The sequence below is a fragment of the Nothoprocta perdicaria genome, unplaced genomic scaffold (genome assembly GCF_003342845.1).
Source record: "Nothoprocta perdicaria isolate Ctin4 unplaced genomic scaffold, notPer1 scaffold_76, whole genome shotgun sequence".
NCBI lineage: Eukaryota > Metazoa > Chordata > Aves > Tinamiformes > Tinamidae > Nothoprocta > Nothoprocta perdicaria.
In genome coordinates, this window is record NW_020456043.1 from 953,522 (window position 1) to 972,344 (window position 18,823).

General features: G+C 43.8%; 2 protein-coding genes and 1 long non-coding RNA gene across 4 annotated transcripts in view; all 3 read left to right on the top strand.

The window, feature by feature from the left end:
- Positions 1–331: 331 nt before the first annotated feature.
- GMFB (glia maturation factor beta) lies at positions 332–10,781 on the top strand. Of its 2 annotated transcripts, none has more exons than XM_026051513.1 (7): positions 332–340; positions 1,176–1,272; positions 1,885–1,934; positions 2,876–2,925; positions 3,937–4,019; positions 5,594–5,667; positions 8,038–10,781. In XM_026051513.1, coding segments are annotated over exons 2-7 (330 nt in total). In that variant the 5' UTR covers positions 332–340; positions 1,176–1,271; the 3' UTR covers positions 8,110–10,781. The 2 variants fall into 2 exon arrangements, with proteins under 2 accessions (XP_025907298.1, XP_025907297.1); XM_026051512.1 differs by lacking the exon at positions 332–340 and adding an exon at positions 744–839.
- A 1,581-nt stretch (positions 10,782–12,362) lies between these two features.
- On the top strand, positions 12,363–14,056 carry LOC112957816. Its single transcript, XR_003251277.1, has 2 exons — positions 12,363–12,994; positions 13,876–14,056. It is a non-coding gene; the product is annotated as an uncharacterized LOC112957816 (long non-coding RNA).
- A 3,374-nt stretch (positions 14,057–17,430) lies between these two features.
- CNIH1 (cornichon family AMPA receptor auxiliary protein 1) overlaps positions 17,431–18,823 on the top strand; it is an 8,429-nt gene continuing 7,036 nt past the window's right edge. Inside the window, exon 1 of the mRNA XM_026051490.1 lies at positions 17,431–17,534. Within this exon, the coding sequence (XP_025907275.1) occupies positions 17,431–17,534 (104 nt within the window). The remainder of the gene's footprint in view (positions 17,535–18,823) is intronic.

The window sequence follows — 18,823 nt, forward strand, 5'->3', positions numbered from 1 at the left end:
CCGCTCGGCAGGTGCCCGGCGCCCCGACCGTTGGAGCGAGCCCGCCGGTCCCGAGGGCTCCCAGCGGGCTTCCCTGCCTCTTTAGGAGGGAAAAAGCAACCGCCATCCCCCMAAAAGAGCGCTTTGTGTAGAATCTCACCCGTAAAATACAGCCCCCGGGCTCTGGAGGAGCCCSCTGCCTCAGTGAGCAGCGGGAGCGGCCGTTAACGGCGTTTGTGGCTGTGAGGACGGCGGGAAATCCCCAGAAACCAACTTCTTATTTTTTTATCATTTTAATTTTAAGGGCKTCTTGAAATACAGCAGCCTTGGCAGGAAGGTGCCCTAGCAATACCCATGGACGGTAGGAGTAGGTAGCTGGGGTGGTAAATGAGCTTTTTTACCCCAGTTTGGCTTGCGGCTCCTCTGGGCTGGTGGAGATGGTGGAACGTGTAAAACGCCGCTGCGGAAGTGGCAGCGGTTGGGCTGGAGCAGTTCGAGTTGCTCCTTTAAGGGCAGACAACGTGCAGGGCCGCTTGTGAAATAATCATTTCCTTCCCCATCTGCGGGGCGATGAGTAATGGGTTACTTGGGCGTTCTGAAAACTTTAAATTGGTGCCTTAAAAGCGGGAGGGAAAATAGGCAGACTTTTTGWTTAAAATGTTTAAGTACTTCCTGCACATGTGCAAATCTCAAAGGCTCAGTTAATACTTTTCTGGTTAGAAAAGATGGTGCCCCTTGGTTAGAATCTCTGTTCTCCTGAAGTACTAGTAACAGCTTTTATGAATCTAAATCATTATTTTAACTACTTAACTGCAGCCTTTAGGGCCTCTGATTTCAGGACTGATCTTGACAAATGCCCTGTAAGTTTGTTTATGTTTAAGAAGTGTGTTGCAGAAATAGGAATCCTTCAAAAGATAAATATTTTGGAATGATTTGGCTTTGGGAATAGTTAATAAAACTGTGTGGCTTTGAAAAAGAATAATGGAGGAGATAAGTGTTCTCTTGTTGTGTCCTTAAGATCTGCTTTCATTTCTGTTCTTCTGGTTTATGTGTCTTTGTGAGCTTTCAACAGGTTACAAGTAGTTCTGCTTCAGTAGAGTTTGTCCAATGCACATACCCGTGATATCTTTTTTTCTCCTATTATTTTTGAAAGATTTTCCTCACTGTTCCCTCCTTCTGCTGTTTCCCTTTTATAGAGTGAGTCTCTGGTGGTTTGTGATGTTGCTGAAGACCTGGTGGAGAAACTGAGAAAATTCCGGTTTCGTAAAGAAACCAACAATGCTGCCATTATAAGTAAGTTAAAAACATTACTGGCAAAAGTTGCAAGGTCTTGCAGAAAATCCCATCTCCTCTCTTCCCTCCCGTGTAATTTTGCTGCTGTAACAGACARTTGTGATCCAAGAAGATGCTTCTGGTGTAAGCTTCAGTACCTCCCATCCCCTGTGTGATTTTAATAACAATGTGATGATCTTCTCGTGCTGCAAGACTTGGCCTCATTTGTTCTTAGCGGAGTGTTAATACTTACGTGTGGCTTAAGGTCTGCCACTAGTTGTAAAATGACAGCAAAATACRAAGTCCAAGTATGCTGATTTTGAGTTTGTGAACTCCGTGGCCATGAAGTAACAGATTTTGAACTTTCTGCCTTTGAAATTTGGAGAGAGAGAGGAAAAACAAAAAATGCAGTGAACAGCACTAGATTGTGCACTTCTTTTAACTGCAAAGATTTTATGAAGTCTTGGGATAAGGATGGAAGAGCAGAAGGGAAGCACAAGGACCGTGCTGCTGGGGGAGATCAAAAAGCTTCACTCGTACATTGTATAAAGTGATGGCTGGACTGCAGTTTAAATGTGGGTGGATGTAAGCRTCTTTATATAAAAAGTTGATTTATTTTATTTTGATTTATAGTGAAAATCGACAAGGATAAACAGCTGGTGGTACTGGATGAGGAGCATGAGGTTTGTTAAATGAATTGTAAATAAGAGTATCTTCAGCCTGCAATGTATTGTTGTCTCTAAGGTACTGCCTTAGTTTCAAATCGTTATCAAACTCTTAATCTAATTTGGGTCATGAGCTTATTTAAATGCATGGTCACTCTGCATGTAAAACACAGCACTATTAATAGTGGAACTTTTCAGAGGCGATTGAGTTGACTAATTAATGGCACAAGGCTTAATTTAAAGCTGTAACAATATAATATTGTATGTAGAAAGCATCTCTTGGCACTTGCTAGCTTTTTGAAGAGATTTCTGCTGCATTTCCATGTTGATCTGCATATTTGACTCTGAACTGATTTGTTAAGAGCAATTAAGAGCATTGCTAATCCTTTCCAGACTCTAAATATGATAGGTGGCATAATAAGGTCAGACCAGTGTGTAGTGTTTCTTGATGGTGCATAGGGCAAAATTAAATCCTTTGCAGGGATTTGGGTATTAAAGCTCTTATTCCCCAGAATGGGGGAGATAATATAACATCTGAAGAGAACAGGGACTTTTTCTGCTGGAGAAGGAAGGGCTGAATTTCCAAAAGCACCATTTATGTAGTTGACTTTAACAGATACTCTCTTGGATGTGCTTACTTTTGCTTAATAGTAAAGTTAGAAAAGCAGAGTAGCTGCCAGCATATCCAGCTAGAGCCAAAAATGTTTTCTAAACCCGTTATGTCTAAAATAGGGATGATTATTCATGCTCACATTAATTCTGTTTAGTCATAGGAATCTATTAACAGGCAAGGTTTCCTAAAGTGCTGTAGTAATTTGTGCGAGAGATCATTATCAGTTAAACTGTGGATGTGCATTTAACTTGCAGCTGTTTCACTCTACTGCTGTTCTGTTTCAGTCTTCGTTGTATGTGGCTGCAAATTAATTTGCTCAAATCTTGCTTGTGTTTAATATTACCAGGGTATCTCTCCCGATGAACTAAAAGACGAGCTGCCCGAGAGACAACCTCGATATCCTTCTCACATTGCTGACATCTGGTCTCGCTCATTCCTGGAAACTGCTCAGAATGTTCCAAGTTGGATTTCCTACTTTTTTGCCAATACTTGGCCATAGTGCAAGTCTACTAATGTTGTAGCTGTGAAATAATGCAGGGATCAGCTCTCGTGAGGCACCGAGCAGTCGTGTTCCACTTTGTAAAGACTAAGTCGACCAATAACTGGTAACRCTTGAGCCTTTTCCTCAAGGAAAAGGTTTGACTTCCCCCAAATGATACAGCATATAGTTTAAAAGGAAATAAGCTGAAGCTACACTATTAATATCAAGAAATGGCTATACTAATTCTGTATGTGGTTCCTTAAAAGTATAGAAAACTGCCTGTGTAGCTTAGGACATGTTTTGATAATTTCTGAGCAAGTGACCCATGCTGTTTTGCTGTTGTAACCGCGTTTGGGAGGAGTGTAGGTGTGTGAATTGGGAAGAGTTTGTTTACTTCAGAGGCAGGCTGGGTGGTGTTATTCCAGGTGCCATTCTTAATCTTTTTGATGGACATGACATGGTAGGAGGCTATAAGAGAAGAATTTTGGCTAAAATTTGCATTCAAGTTCAGCAAAACACCTGAAACAAAGCAGTGCTTAGTCTTCAAGGAAAGAATTTGGCTTTCATGAGGTCAGAAACTTAGTGGTGGGTGTGGGAAGTCTTTTTAGAAAGCTAAATGGGGGACAACTGTATGCAATGAAAAGGGTGATTTTTCACCCTCTAATGTGAAATGAAACAGCAGTACAGAAGCACCTCTTGCCCCCTGATGTGGGAGGGCTTGGTAAAGAAAACTAGGGTCAAAACCACTGAAAGTCACATGTGGATTTGAAATAGTAGATGAAAGTGAAGATAGGAGACCAGTGAGATGAATTATTGAAGTCAGAGCATTTTCTGGAATGTAAAACTGAAAAGAACTTTGGCTTTGATAACTGGGGGTTGTAGCTAATAAAATCATGGATTTTTACTTTCTTTAACCTCAGAAAAACATTCATTGTGTATAGCTACAAGTATCAGCATGATGATGGAAGAGTTTCTTACCCATTGTGCTTTATCTTTTCCAGTCCAGTTGGTGAGTAAATATTGTGAATGATATCTTCTATGGCAGAGAACATTCAGTGTTTACAGTACATAGTAGCTAAAATGAGTGCTTCGTGCTCAAACAGTGATTCAGATACTGAAGGATAAACTTGGTTATGCCAGTACCGAAATCAGGGCACTGTAAAGCTGCAGTATTAGCTGGAGAGCTTTGATAAAGAGGAATSTCTGGAGTAAAAGCTCTGTTCTCACTGTCAGATTGTTGCAAGTGTGAATATTTACATCCATCCAAATCTCCTTAGTTGTTAGAGGTTCTCAATGCATTTGGGGCTGGCAGTGGTCAGGGAGAAAGAAACTAGAACCTTAGGTTGTCCCAAGTTTATTGACTTCTACTTCCCTTACAGTGACCCTCAGTATAGACCAGGCTGCACTTGGAACTGTCATTTTAGTAGAAGTCAAACAACATGTGACTTCATTTGAATTTTACAGGGCTGAATCACCCCTGAGTGCCCTATGTGTTCAGAGTTGTAGTAGGGTAACTTTCTGGTATGACTGGATTATCCTCGTTATCCTATGGAAGAAGATGATAAATTGATTACATTATTTGATCCTTCTTGGAGCTAGGATAATGAGGCAGGTTAAAGATTAGCAACTCATGAGTATATTTGTTGGGGTTACCAGAGCATCTCTTGTGTGAATGTTAGGGGTGTTACTTCTCTTCAGGAGGATATTCTGAGAGTGGAACAGCAATAAGAATCTTCCTGAAATAGCTGATGCAGGTGAACTTAACACTGATAGGAACAGACAGTTTATCTCATGCTCTTCATGGTCTGTAGGATTTAAAACTATGCCCATACCTGGAACTTTCTAAACAAGAAAAAATATTAAAGAAAAGGTGTCCAGATCTTTCGTGATCTTTTGGTTTCCAAAAATATTCTGCACACAAAAGTTAGTGGTCAGGCTGAGTCATAGGTGATAAACCAGCAGTTGGAAGTCTAACCATCTACTTAATGTCCAGTGTGACTGAAGCTGCTCTGGTTTGCATTGAATTTAAAAAAATAAAATAAAAATTGAGCTATGAATTAAGCTGGAGGGTTTGGAGGAGACTGGAAGAGAGCAGAGGTTCAAACCAGTGCAGTGTGTGAATTTATTTTTGATTCAAATTCAGATGCATTCTCTATTCTGAGCTGTGTAAGTGTAACTAGCAAAGACCTGGAAATCTAGACATAGATGGCAGAAGGATGAAGAATTTAACGTGGTGTAATTGGCACCACAGGAGGTAGTAGTTGTTGGTCTGTAGTACCACTACAGGAGGTAGTAGTTGTTGGCGATTTGGTGGCTGTTTGCTGTGAATTGCAATTAAAGCTTAATTACTGTGATGTTTGTCAGCTCTAAGCAGAAATACAAATATAACCTGAGTACCACATGACTATAACCAGCAAATGCTTTTCAAGTACGAAAGTTAAGAGCAAGGATGATAYGGTATGTAAAGAATTAGGTCAGTCTTCTGCGTGGAGACTCAGCTTTTGATTTGGATTAAAAAAAGCTTCTTTGAAGTATTGCAGTGAAAATATCCAAACCCCGTTTTTTCTTTTCCCACAACTACAGGATGTAAGCCTGAGCAGCAGATGATGTATGCTGGGAGCAAGAACAAGCTCGTGCAGACAGCTGAACTCACTAAGGTATAAATGACTATTTGAAATAAGTGTCTCCCCCTTAAGTGCATGTTTCAGAATTTGATGTTTTTCTCTTAGCCTCGTATAGATACAGTACAAATAAGAGTGAGCAGGTTCTGCTTCAGGAAGACAGAAAAAAAGGAGCACGCATAGGAATTTTGGGATTTTTAAGGGACAGGAAGAAGAAAAATGTTTTCTAAGGCCAAAAGTGGGGCCAAAATCTTTCATTGGGGTAGTATCTTTTTGGAGAAATAATTTTTGAGAAGGATAGGGTGAAATCTATTATGGTATATTCTTGTTTTGCTATAAGCTGCATGATTTATAGGATTCTGTACTTACAGAATGTAGCCTTCAGAATTTAAGTCTAAAATGAAAGCAAGAGGGAAGGCAGTTGCAAAAAACTTACTGCTTGACTTTGTTAGTACGTACCTGTGTTGGCTGCCTATGTAGCAAAGCCATCAGTGCGTGAAATAACCATTGCTTGGTTGGTAAAAATTAAATAGATAATAGAATGGAATTTAGACTGCTTTAAGTATTTGTAAATAATAGGAGTCAGTTATAGAACAACTGCAAACCTTCCTTTCCCTGCTTTCTCTACAAAAAAAAAAAAAAAAAAATCACTGCTTTCACTAGACATAAGTATTAAGAGGAAAAAAAAAAAAAGTTCCCTAATTGTCATTTTTGAGGTCTTTGAAATTTCTGTTTAATTAGCACCTGCATTTTTCAAGGTTTTAGTTTTGGCTAGGAAAGCTACATAGATTCAATGGTCACTTGTTTTTCATACAGTATGGGATGATTTCACCACTATTGTCTGTTTTACGCTGACCAAGTTCTTTAACATCCTGGTAAAAACGTATATTGGGGCAAGGGGAAGATTGTCACCTTCCACCCTTCTAGAGGCCGTTTGTAAGAAAGGAACATTCAGCCAGGAGCAAGAACTGATGAAAAGAAGGCAGAAGCCTGGGAACAACTATTTTGTAGTTGTTCCCACTTGTCAAGTGGGAGGAATTCTGTCTGAAAGGCTTTGGAGCGGAAGCCCAGATTAGAGGCACGCGATTATCTTCCTTCTGGGGCTGCCCCTGCCCTGCAGCCGGCTCAGGTTGTTTACTTGCTGCTCTACCCTTGCTCCTCCCCGAACCCTGTTTCATTCTTGCTCATGCTGTGACTTCCTCCTGCCCTGATTGCTGCAGGGATTCAGCTGAGACCTCTTGTTTTTCAATGACTYGCCTGTCAGCTTGGCTTCTGTTAAGCTCTAAGGCTTAATGCTCTAGTTCTGATTTTTATTTATTCCATATTTTATTTAATAAGTTAGTATTTTAGTTGATAGTAGTGAATCACTGTCCAAATACAAGAATCACTGTCCAAAGACTATTCCAGCAGGGATGGGTAATGAGAAACGATAGGAAATCTAAATTGTTTCCTACAGAAGATTAAATTGGTAAAATGGGTAAGGACAAAATGGCAAGTTTGCAGATTCTTCTAAAACTCTATTTRTTATGCCAACCTTAGCATGCTTTTTGCAGCAGTGTAAGTTGAAAGGATAGATAATTGATGCAGTGCTAGAAATAGCTTTATTTTGAATATGGTCAGAATAGTAACAGCAATCTCAAAATAGTTTTCTTGCAAAACACTTCCCAAGGTCTATGGATTTGCAAAACTTATTTACCTGCCTCTTCTGAAAAAGATCACCCACCGAAAGTTTCCATTTAATAATATAGAATGGACTTTAAATTCTCCTGGAGGTGTCAAAATAGTCACTTTCCAACATGGAATGTAAAGAATATATTTGTGGCTTGATGTCATTTTCTAACTCCAGATTATATTGATTTAATAGAATTTTTGAGGCAATTTTTAAGGCTTTTTTTTTTTTTTTTTTTTGAGGGAGGCAGAATGTGTTTCAGTGGTACGGATTTATTTCATTCAAAGGAGAATAACTGCATCTTGAGCTAAACAAACTTCCTGGTCTTTGGGGCTAAGTCAGGGCAGAAGTTAAATTTGTTTTTACCCTTCAGGTGGGTGACCCTCTTGCTCTCAAGGCTAAGGAATTAGAGATGATGTTGTTTCAAAGTAGCTTAAATGTGTAGCAATTATTGTGTTCTCGTGGGTGTTCTTAAAGAACTAGAATGAAGTGTAGAAGTAGGAATTATGAAGTTTTCACTTGCTTTAGTTAGTAACAATTTTTGACACTTATGATCTTACGTATTTTCTACTTGTTACTCTGAAATATTAACTGATGAAAGTGGATGAAAGTTCTAGTTTGGTTATTGGCCTACAGCTATTTTAAAGTCTACTGATAACCTGTGAGGAAAGGTATTTAATGCATCATATGCTTATCCCTGTTGAATACAGTTATTTATATGTTACCGTTTTGTTTAGGTATTTGAAATAAGAAATACAGAAGACCTAACTGAAGAATGGCTGCGGGAGAAACTGGGCTTCTTCCATTAAGAAAACCTCTGTAATAAGTATTTATGTACCATCCTGATAATACTGGAACCAGGCATGAATACTTACATCTAAATGCACTGTATTTACATGTCTCCTGCAGTACATCTCTTGTGCAGAGTTTGTGCGAAGAATAGCCAGTCTGTCTCCTTGAAGTAACAAATCTTTGCAGGCATTTCCTTATATGTACCTTATAAAGGGAATACTCCTCCGCAGGGACTCCTTTTGCACTCCTGTGATTAATATTTCTATAATTAGAATAGTTCAGTTCTGAATTTATAACTATCTTACCAACATAATTTGGAAGCTGACGCTAACTCTTTCCGAGCTACAAATGCATCCTTACGGCGTATGCAAGCCACGTATATGCAAAAATTGTGTAGTCACTGACTTGTCAGACTTTTTGACTTCATGTCTTCTGAATTTTGCAAACTAGTCCCTGGAAGTATTTAGTACTAAAAAGACAGAATCCTTGTACAGCAAACCTATCCCTCTGTCCTTCCATTGAGTCCCYCTGAACTTTTCCAAATTCCCGGAATAACCGTTTTTTGTCATTCCAGTGATTTCTCAGTTGGCTGAGTCAATCTTACTAAATTTCAGGGCAAAGCTTTGACTGTCCAGTTCTCATGTTAATAGAGTCTTATAGGAACTAAATGATAACTAAGGGCTGAATTACAACTCTGGTTACTCTCACACCAGATGTCTTGCATATGTAACTTACTACACTGTTAAGAAGTTTACCTCTTTGCTCTTTTCCTTTCTATGGACACCTGGTAATACTGTGTGCCTTTAATTTGTTAGCTTTAAAATGACCTGAGGATTTTACACTGCCACTTATTACAAATTTGGTTAAAAGAAAAAAGTTAAAGAATCCAAGTAATACTTTTTCTTAGTGCCTAGTGCTGCAGTTGACATCTGTTAAAAGATAACCTAATTTTCTTTAAAATTCCAGTCATCTACTCCATTTGTAGGAGTCCAGGAACTTAAAGCTTTTCATGATACAGAATGATTTGTATCTTCTTCCTCTTTTTTCCTATAAAAGTTGGCCACATGTAGCTCTCAAGTATGTTCATGACAGTGTTTTAACTTTCTTACCTGCTTGTTGGCCAAGATTACATTCCATTTTTGCATAAGCGATCATTTGATCTTGATTTATTTACAGTTCATCTCTTTGAAACAGCAAAGATTCTAATGTGAAAATAGTATTTAACTTTTATAAATGACCAGTCTTTTTACAGGTCTGTTTTATATTGAGTAGACTAGTTGTCTGATCTGTGACACCGTGTTCAGCGCATGCAGTGGCAGGAGGAGGGCTCGTGTGGCAGCGTCTCCCTGCGTAGCTCGTGAGTGTTTGTCGTGCTACTGAACTGTCTGTGCAAGAGCAGCTTCCTGTAGATACCACCACACCTTCCAGAACAGCTGCTGAACAGATCAGTTTGCAAAAAGAATACAGTGTTAACTGAAGAGGCCAGTATTTCATGCTGTGAAACCTGTGCTGAAGGAAAGTGTGTGAAAAGCTGTATTAAGGCACTCATTTGCCTAATATCATGTGCAATTCACGTGCAGAGGTCCTCAGTGTTGGTGAATCTCTTCTTGGTTTGATGTTCCTGCTCGGTTGCTTGTATATGAATCTGAGCTGGCAGGAGCTCTTCAAAATGCAGATGTTCAGATCTGATTGAACTGATCTTTCGGTGCAGAAATAACTGCTTGTAAGTAAAGGAAATAAGATTTCTGTGTTAACATAATGAACTGGAACACTGGGTTTCCCTGGACAGAAAATACTGATCATGCAACTGTTACTCGATTGTTCTGTACTATGGATCAATAAAAGCCAAGCCACCTTTTGTGACAAACTTGTATAAATACGACTTTGGTTTAAGGAACGGTGTCACCCTAAGCATCGGTCTTAGAGCAGCGAGTCTTGTTGTGCTGGTGCTGTGCTCAAGGGAGGCCGGGTCAAGGAGCAGYGTGCGGGGACGGCTGTCACTTGTCACCTTCCCTTGGTTTGTGGCGGGAAAGGCTGCCTCTGTGCTCTCCGTCGTCGTGCTTTGTGCACGGGTGGGCTGCCAGCACCCGGCTGCTGCTCCCTCGGCCTCTCCAAAGCCCTTGGSCAAGTGGCCCCCTCAGCACAGGACATTTCGTTGTGGTTTCCCTGTGTTTGATGCAGTGTTCGGACCCACCTCTCTACTGCTCCTTAACTGTCCTAGGCTCACGAGGTTTTGGGTCGTGGCATTAAATAACAAGGCCAGTAATGCTGAATTCCTGCAACAAAGGCATTAATGATATCCCCATCTGTCCTGCACAAATAATGTGTTTTCATAACGTACTTTCCCTTCCTCCTCCTCGGAACTGCACTTTCCTTCCCCTGCTCCCCCTGCACGAGGGCAGGCAGAGGTGTCCGTGTTCAGAGCAGCATTTTCTGACTGCATTTCCAGCAGAGTTGCCTRTCTCTCATCATACATTTGTCTGAATTTTTACATCTCTAAGGGGTGCTCGTAGTAAAGGACAATGAAAATCACCTAATGCCACCTCTGGGCGCCTTTGTAGCTAAAGGTCTGAGAGTATTTTCCATTGTGAGCTCCTATTTTTCAGGAGTTTAGCAAGTCGGCCATAAAGTTCTTGGCCTAAGTTAAGCTTGGAGGTGTCTCCTAAAGAGAGGCTTCTGCTACAATTCATCTGGTTTGCGTTTAAATATTGAATAGGTGGCTGGGATACAGCTCTTGTAATCCTATTCATTGGTGGTAAGGTGAATTAAAGCATGAATTTGCATGTTAGGCCRTAAAATGGACTTGTAACATTTAACTGTTTTTCACAAAAAGCAAAGTTTGGATGCTGATACTCGGTTTAGAAGTGTTTCTAGAACCATGAGTGTTATTTTGATCTCTCAACGGAGGCAATAACAGAGGTGTTGACACCTTTCTGCTTCTCCAAAGGAGCATTTTACGTGTTTGTACCAAGATTCCGGTTTTGTATCTTAACCTATAAAACAGCAAGTCCAGAAACACCCCGTGTCGACTCCGTGCAGGTTCTCGTGTGCTGGGTCGTGTTGGCTGCAGGCCGTGGAAGGAGCTTGAGGGGGTCGTGGCCAGTCTTGGTACTTCTGCAATTCCATGAAATTACCCGTAACCAGTACAACTTCCATCTGCTGTTTAGTCTCTGCTAGTTCACGTTGCATGTTTACTTTAAACCAAATCTTTTTTGCTAAGCATGGTGCTTGTATTGGTTTAAATAAAACGTTTAATTAAACAGCTCTGTTCCCTGTGTTGATTGCAAAGCAGCCCTTTTACAATGAGAGGGAGGGCCRTAAATACCAGGTGTGAGTTTGTTCCTTTTAGCTGCCCGGGAACGTGCGTGGGGTTCTGCTCATCCTGCCGGTGCTGGGGAACGTGTCAATGGACCACAGAGCAAACGTGATCGATGCTGCTCTCTCTTTCAGGCGAGGAAAACCTCCTGCAGATCTTAACAGCTCTCGAGTGGAACTCATGTCCGGCACATCTGGCACCTGAATGACTTCTTGGTCAGCTAAGTGTGTCACAGCACTAGCCAAAAGCTCTGGAAAGGTAGCSAAGCTGCTGTGGAGGAAGAGGAGTCCCATTAAGAGGAAGAGCAGCTGGTTAAAGGGGTGTGTGTGKGGGAGGAAGGCTAGTACTGAACAGCTCTCCTGCAGAGAGGGCACGTGGCTGTGGATGCTGCTGCATGGGGACCTCGCCGAGGGGTCCTGTGACGTGGCAGCGCTTTGGATAGGGATAGTGCTGGTAAAAAGCACTTGGCCCTTCTYGTGGCCAAGAAGGCCAASGGGCTCCYGGCTGCATCAGGAGGACGTGGCCAGCAGGGCAGGGAGGGGATCCTGATCCTGCCCCTCTGCTCCGCTCTGGGGAGGCCAAACCTGGAGCACTGGGGGCAGCTCTGGGCTCCCCGGGACAAGGGGGACGTGGAGCTGCTGGAGAGGGGCCAGCGCAGAGCSACAGGGATGGGGAAGGGGCTGGAGCAGCTCGTGTGAGGAGAGACTGAGCGAGCGGGGCCTGTTGAGCCTGGAGGAGAGAAGGGKGAGAGGGATCTGATCAACATGGACAAACACCTGAGGGGAGGATGGAGGGAGGAAGGTGCCAAACTCTTCTGGGTGATGGCCAGTGATAGGACAAACCCAGGCTGTTCCATCTCCAGGTGAGGAAGAACTATTGTGTGAGGGTGCCCGAGCCCTGGCCCAGGCTGCCCAGGGAGGCTGGAGATCTTCCCTGCTCTGGAGATCTTCCCAACCCACCTGGGTGCGTCTGGGTGTCCCTGCTGGAACAGGGGCTGCGCTGGATGTTCTCTAGGTGTCCTTTCCAACCTCAGCCATTCTGTGATTCTGTATGCTGCCCTCTTATCTGTCATACCCAACCTTTTCTTGAGCAGTACCATTTAACATTGAATCAAAACACTATTTTCTTTTAAAATGAGATGTAAACTTGCAAACTTGTCCAATACTCTGCCAGCGAATGGCACAGTTTGGCCTGTCTCGCGGTGGGACAGCTCCTGCAGCACAGGGTGTAGAAACTCCTGAAAAGTCCTTGAACTTCAGCAGGAGCTGCGTGCTCCCCCAGCAGCTCACGACTCCTTTATGGAATTGCTCTGCTGGATGTGATTCCTTGCCTCAATTTGGTATGAATCGGTGGGTATGCAGATAGGGGGCAGGAAACAACATTTTCCTTTCTTGTTCCTGCAAAAAAACCCCCATCTCTTGCTAATTGTGTATCGCTTCCAGGTATATGAGCAGACCTGTGATGAGCGGCCCTGGTCTGTACGACCCTACAACCATCATGAATGCAGATATTTTAGCCTATTGCCAGAAAGAAGGATGGTGCAAATTAGCATTCTACCTTCTATCATTTTTCTACTATCTATATGGGTAAGTTCTGTTTCTTTTTTCTTCTCCCATTTAAGTCAGAAACTTTCTGATGGGGTTTGGCGTAGAAACATTGTACATGAAAACATAAATAACATCAACATTCTTGAATACATTGTAACTGAGGATTATTTTTCTGTTTTAAACACAAGTTGTAATTTGGTTTTAATTATTGATTTGAACCTCATTATACTTAAGTTTGCTTCAGAAAATCTGCCCGGGGACTTGAAAGCTCCAAGCCTTTCTTCTTCTAAGGCCCATTTAATAAATCCCCAGTATTTTTGTTGAGAAGCTGGAATAGTAATTTTCTAGTGTAAGAGGTTACTTTGATGTCAGTTCCTTTCTGTTAAAGGCAGAAGAGTCACTCCAGAAGTGGAAGGTGTAGGAACCAGAAAAGCCAGGGCAACCTCCGGGTTTCCTTCCTCCCCCTGCTCTCAAGCCAACAGTGGATTGAGCCACCCCTGTGCTGGGTGTTTGTGTGTCACACACCACACAACAGTGGGAACTGGCACGTGGTCCCCTTCTCTTTGCGTGCTGTAGCTCCTATGACCTAACTACAACAGTCCAAGGCTTTTAACGTGTTAATTGACTTTGCGTAGGACTCCCCATCTTAATGTTGGTTGACCTAGTGACAGCTGAACTTGTACTGTCTAGTCATGTCTTATTTTATAATGCCATTTTTTTAGTTTTTTACAAAGACATTAAATTGCGTGTGCTGGTTTCTCTAAAAACTTCAGTATAGTCACAATCCATGTGCCTCACGGCAATTTATTTCTTAGAAGAATGTATAAAACTACATAGTATTTAACATGTTATATGTAGAGCTATATGTGTTTGACAGTAATCAAAATGTTTTATCTTAATATTTTTCTTTTATTTTTCAGCATGATTTATGTTTTGGTGAGCTCTTAAGAAGACGTTCAGTGAGCTTTGTTCCAGTTAAGTGCATGCAAAAGCCACCAAACATGGATTCTAACAAGAACCTGTTACCAAGACTAAATATGGAATCTGATGATTGCATTTGCATTAGAAAAAAATGACTCCCCTCTTTTTAAAATATTTCCACATTTTATACCTGTGGAAAGACTGTTTTCTTATATTTTACTGGGACAATGAAATTAAAGAAAATTAAATGTAAATTAATATAGAATTATTTGGTTTCGAAACATTTTGACTTTGCACTCCATAAGGAACAGCCATAATCTTCAAGTAGTTATTCATTACTCTCCGTAGTATACTAGGACTTTTTCTTTTTTAACTGGGCTTTATAGTGGTTCATTTGGACTTGCAGATCCCCCTCTACCTAGAAATGAGCTGTAGCTGTGAAGTGCTTGAGAAGGACTGAAAGTTTTGCTTGTTTACCTGTAGGTGACTTCAGTCTTAGAGGTAAATACGTGGGCACAATTGCAAAAATCGTAGTTCTGTTTTTCTTTTTTGCTTTTTTTTTWATTTCTATATGGTTAAACTTTTCCTGTATTTGCATGACTGAGACATTTCCTGTATGTTCATCAAATATTAGCATTGTTTTAATTTCAAGTGTATGTCATTATGATAGGAAGATGAATTGTCCACGAAGGAATGAGTTTAAGTAATTTTTTTATATGTCTGTGCAGTCTTAATAACAAATTGACAAAGTCCAATGGTAAAAGTACTCGAGTTTGAGTAATGCTACAGACCTTTTCAAAGCAGAAACTGAAATTGTGAAACTGCCCTATTGTTCCTTAGTGCAATAAATAATAAAAAGTCAAATTCACAGATGCTTATTTTTACCTGGTGCCTTGTTTTGTTTTATAAATTGAACAAATACTTTCTATATTTAACTGCTTATTTTATGATGTGAAATTGTATTACCTTTAAAAATAGAGTTCAGAAATGAATTGTGTCTTGAAAAGGAATATTTAATTTCCATTTTTTAGGCGTAGAAGAGGGAAAAAAGTCTGAGATAAATTGGTTCTGTTGCACTGTAAATTGTTACGATATGCAGCTGCTTAATCTAAGAATAATTGGGATTTTTTTCCACTTACAGAGGGTAGAGAATAAGGAAATAGTTTTCCAGTCTTGCTTTTGTATAGACTTTATTTGTTCACTTTGGTATTCTCTGATGCGAGATGCAATAAAGATTTTAAGAGCAGCTGTATTGGGCTAGACAAGAAATCTATGTAATCCAATACCAATGTTCTGGATACTGGTGAATAGCAAGCGGTTGAGGAAAACAGCATGAAACAGGGCTGCTATTGAGTGTTTTTTTTTTTTTTTTTTNTCTGCAGATCTTCCCAAGGCGCCTGGATGCGCCCGGGTGCCCCGTGCTCCGGGTGTCCCTGCTGGAGCAGGGGCTGCGCTGGGGGATCCCTAGGGGTCCCTTCCAACCTCAGCCATCCTGTGGGTCTGTGGATCGCCGCCCTTGCTGAATGGAGCAAGGAGTGGGACACTGCTTGTGTCTTTAGGTAACGTCTCATTTTAAATATCCTCCATTGGAAAATGCTGCTGGATAATTGGGAGGCAGATGTGCCGCAGCGCTGCCGGCTGCAGCCTGCCCGGCCATCTGCCCGACAGCAGCAAATCCCGGATTGATCTGTGCCCGTGATTAACGCAGCGCGGCGGCCAGATCAAGGGATCAGCTCCAGCCAACATTCATGCCCTGCCTCCGAGTGCGCGYGTGCCATTGTCCAGCAGCGTCACTGGAAGAATGGGAAAACTGATCCTCTCCGGAGCCCCRTTTTCCTCCTGTGGCCCTGTTGCAGTGTCCGTAGGTGAATCCTCCCGTGCGGCCGCTGGCCCCGTGCGCGGGCAGAGCCCTTCCCCTTCCGCAGGCGCCTTCTGCGTCTCCTCGTCCTGAGGCTGCTTCCCGCTTCCCTGCTGGAATTTGCTCCTGAGACCCTGGAGCTGCAGCCTTCGCTGAGCCCTGTCACCGTCCCTGCTCCTCCAGGAGCGGCCCTGGTGCCTCCTCATCCGGACGTGCCCGASTTTCTGCCACGGCAATTAGCGGTGGGAGTAATTAACGTGGGAGATGGGTTTCAGTGTTACCTTGGGCAGYGCCAGTGCTGTGGTCTCAGCTTCTCCCTGTGCTCGGGCTGACCCTGCGGCGCTGCTCTGTACTTGGGTGAGAATTTAAGAGCCAAGCCTAAGGATGGGGCGGGATGCGGCCAGGCCAATGCAATGCAGTTCCTGAGGGCAGAACCTGAAGCCCAGCTRTAAACCAGGTTTGGGGAAAACAATTTTCAGGCCCTTTGCCTTGCTGCTTGCTGGAACTGAGCCCTCGATGGGGAGCATGTCCAATAACGGGAGCTCTGCAGAGCAGGAGGAAAACAAACCCTCTTGCTTAGGAGACAGACTGAGCACTTAGCCCGTGGCAAGGAAAACTGCCGCCATCTGACAGGAAATAGCGGGGCAGGATCGAGGCCACGGGTGGATTCCGCAGCCGGACGCGGCGCCCGCGCGTTGGAATTGCCTCTTGGCTGAGGGCCGCGGGTCCCTGGCACTTCCTTCCCRCGTGCAGAGCGTTTCTCACGCCGGTCGGTGCCTGGGGTCCGGCACGGCACGGCRGAGGCCGCGCAGGAGCCTCGAGATGGGGCTTTGTCCCCCGGGATTCAAATCTCGATTAATCCCAGGGAGGTCAGRAAAAGGGAAGAGCATTAAAAGCTCTCGGCCGTCTCCGGATTTCCACCCTGTCTTCCTTAACCATCTTTTAAAGCTGTTCTGCGAGGTTTTCCTTGGAGGTATTTTTTTGCAAAGAGGAAGGAGAGGCTCCTGACAGCCAGTGGTGTGCTTAGATCCCAAGGAAACTAATGAAAGGAGAATTGATTTGTTCCTTTCCTTTTAATTTCTGCCTGCATTATCTTTAAAGGGCAATCTATAATATAAGAGCCCGTTCAATGTGCAGCTCTTAGTGGTGCAGCGTTATGGCTCTGTCCCGTGTTTCCTGGCAGGATAATTGCATTCCCACGAGCAGCACGTCCCCGTGTTGCGGCTAAGAGGGACCGTACGTCCCGGTGCAAAACCTGAGGATCTCCTTTCTCCGGATACGGGGATGCGCGTGTTGCTGCCGAGGGCTGTGACCCACCGCGCAGTCCTGCGGGCGCCCTCCGTGTGCAGGACGCGGCTGCACCTCGTGCGCCGTGCGGAGCAGCCCGTGGCTTATCCCAGGCCCTGCCAGGGACCGGGTCTCCCTCAGCATCCACGTTAGGGAATCTGGTGCTGGGGCAGCTCCGGTTCTGCAGGATCTGCCCTGCCGGGGAGCTCCGGGTGTAACAGATGAAGCGAGGACAGTGAAGGTCACAACGACACGCTGTCTTTTTGAGTACATTTTCACCTGGATTGGACCCCGCTGCTSTTTCCCGCACTGCAGGGCAAGCCTGGGCGCTCGCTGGCCCCAGCGTGTGGCTCCAGCATCCTCTGTCTTGGCTTTTCCAAGGCAATGAGGCCTTGGGAGAAGTCCGGGTATGGAGAAGTCCAGCCGTGGAGTGCAAACAGCAAACCCTGGGTCTTCCAGCAAAGCCCTGCAAGCGGCCTCGGCAGCAAGAAGGGCCCAGAAGGAGCCCGGAAAGTGAGTTTTACACCCGAGGCTCCGCGTTGCTCCTCTGGGAACCACCAGGCTCCCGAAGGCAGCAGTTCCCTGCGGTGTTCCTCGTGCCAGGCTGGAGGAAACGAAACTTCCTCCACTCAAAGTCCCCAAACAAGGGGGGTGTTTTGTCCCGGTTGGGGCTGCGGAAACCCCCTCGCGAGGCCTGGCGGGAGAGGCTCTCCCTCACGTCGCTCCCTTTTAATTCCAGACGTTCTTCACGCTTCGTCGTATCAAATCATCTGCTCCGAAGCGGAATCGTATTTATTGCTGTTGCACATCTGTCCGCTACGTTTCGACCTGAAGAATATGAATTTGGTTCATCTGGCTCGGGGCAAATTCTGTTTTCAAGCTGCTCTTTKTTACTGTTTTCTTGTTTTTTGGTTTCCTGGGTTTGCAGATACGCGAGTCAAACGTTAGGCCAGATCCATRTATGTGGTATTAATAGAATACAATAATAGTATGTCAGGGAAAGCTCATGTAAGCTGTATTAATATAACATGATATTGATGTTAGGCTAAGTTCAACATACGGCATATTAATAGAATATAACATCAATATGTTAGGGAAAGTCCGTATATCCCTTGTGGATGGAATACMATGTTATATGTTGGAAAAAGCCATAACATGTTAAAGAATTGATCAAATAGAGCRTAGAATCATGGAATGGTTATGGCTGGAAAAGGCCTTCAAGCTCATGGRGTCCAAGCAAAACCCGTCCCCGCCTCGGCTGCTGGACCGGGCCCGGGCACCGCGTCCGTGCGAGCCTTGGATGTTGTTGGGGACAGTGCCGGCTGTTCCAGTGTCCCCCATGGAGGCTTGGCGGGATAGGATGTCCGTGTGTTGGGCCATGCCCATATATGTCCTGCTAATGTACAATAATCCCAWGAAAATATAAGAAATTACAAAATAGTAATATAAAAAAATGACTTTCCGTGGCATTAATATCATCAGTATTTTAGGACAAGCCCTCAGATGTTGTATTAATAGGACGCGGGGTTGGGCTGGATGATGTCTGCAGGTCGGTCCCGTCCAGCCTTGACCGTTCCTTGCCTCCGTGACGTTCGGAATTCCAAGCCCATGAATGCCGGTTAACGCAGCACCTGCTGAGGTGTAGGGCTGCGTCCCCGCGCGTCCTGCTCACGGAGGAGGCTGCTAACGCCGGCCCGACCCGTGCGTGTCCCGTCAGCACCGACCCACGGGCGAAGCCCACGCGGCTCCGCGCCTCGTTAACCCCAGCGCCCTCCCCACGGATCCGCCGGGCGCGGGGCTCG

What these genes read in the sequence shown, in the direction of transcription:
- GMFB (XM_026051512.1), top strand. Translation starts at nt 759, where the DNA reads ATGAATCTAAATCATTATTTTAACTACTTAACTGCAGCCTTTAGGGCC. An exon ending in CTGATCTTGACAAATGCCCT is followed by an intron (nt 840 to 1,175) that starts GTAAGTTTGTTT and finishes TCCCTTTTATAG; the next exon opens with AGTGAGTCTCTGGTGGTTTG. An exon ending in AGACAGCTGAACTCACTAAG is followed by an intron (nt 5,668 to 8,037) that starts GTATAAATGACT and finishes CGTTTTGTTTAG; the next exon opens with GTATTTGAAATAAGAAATAC.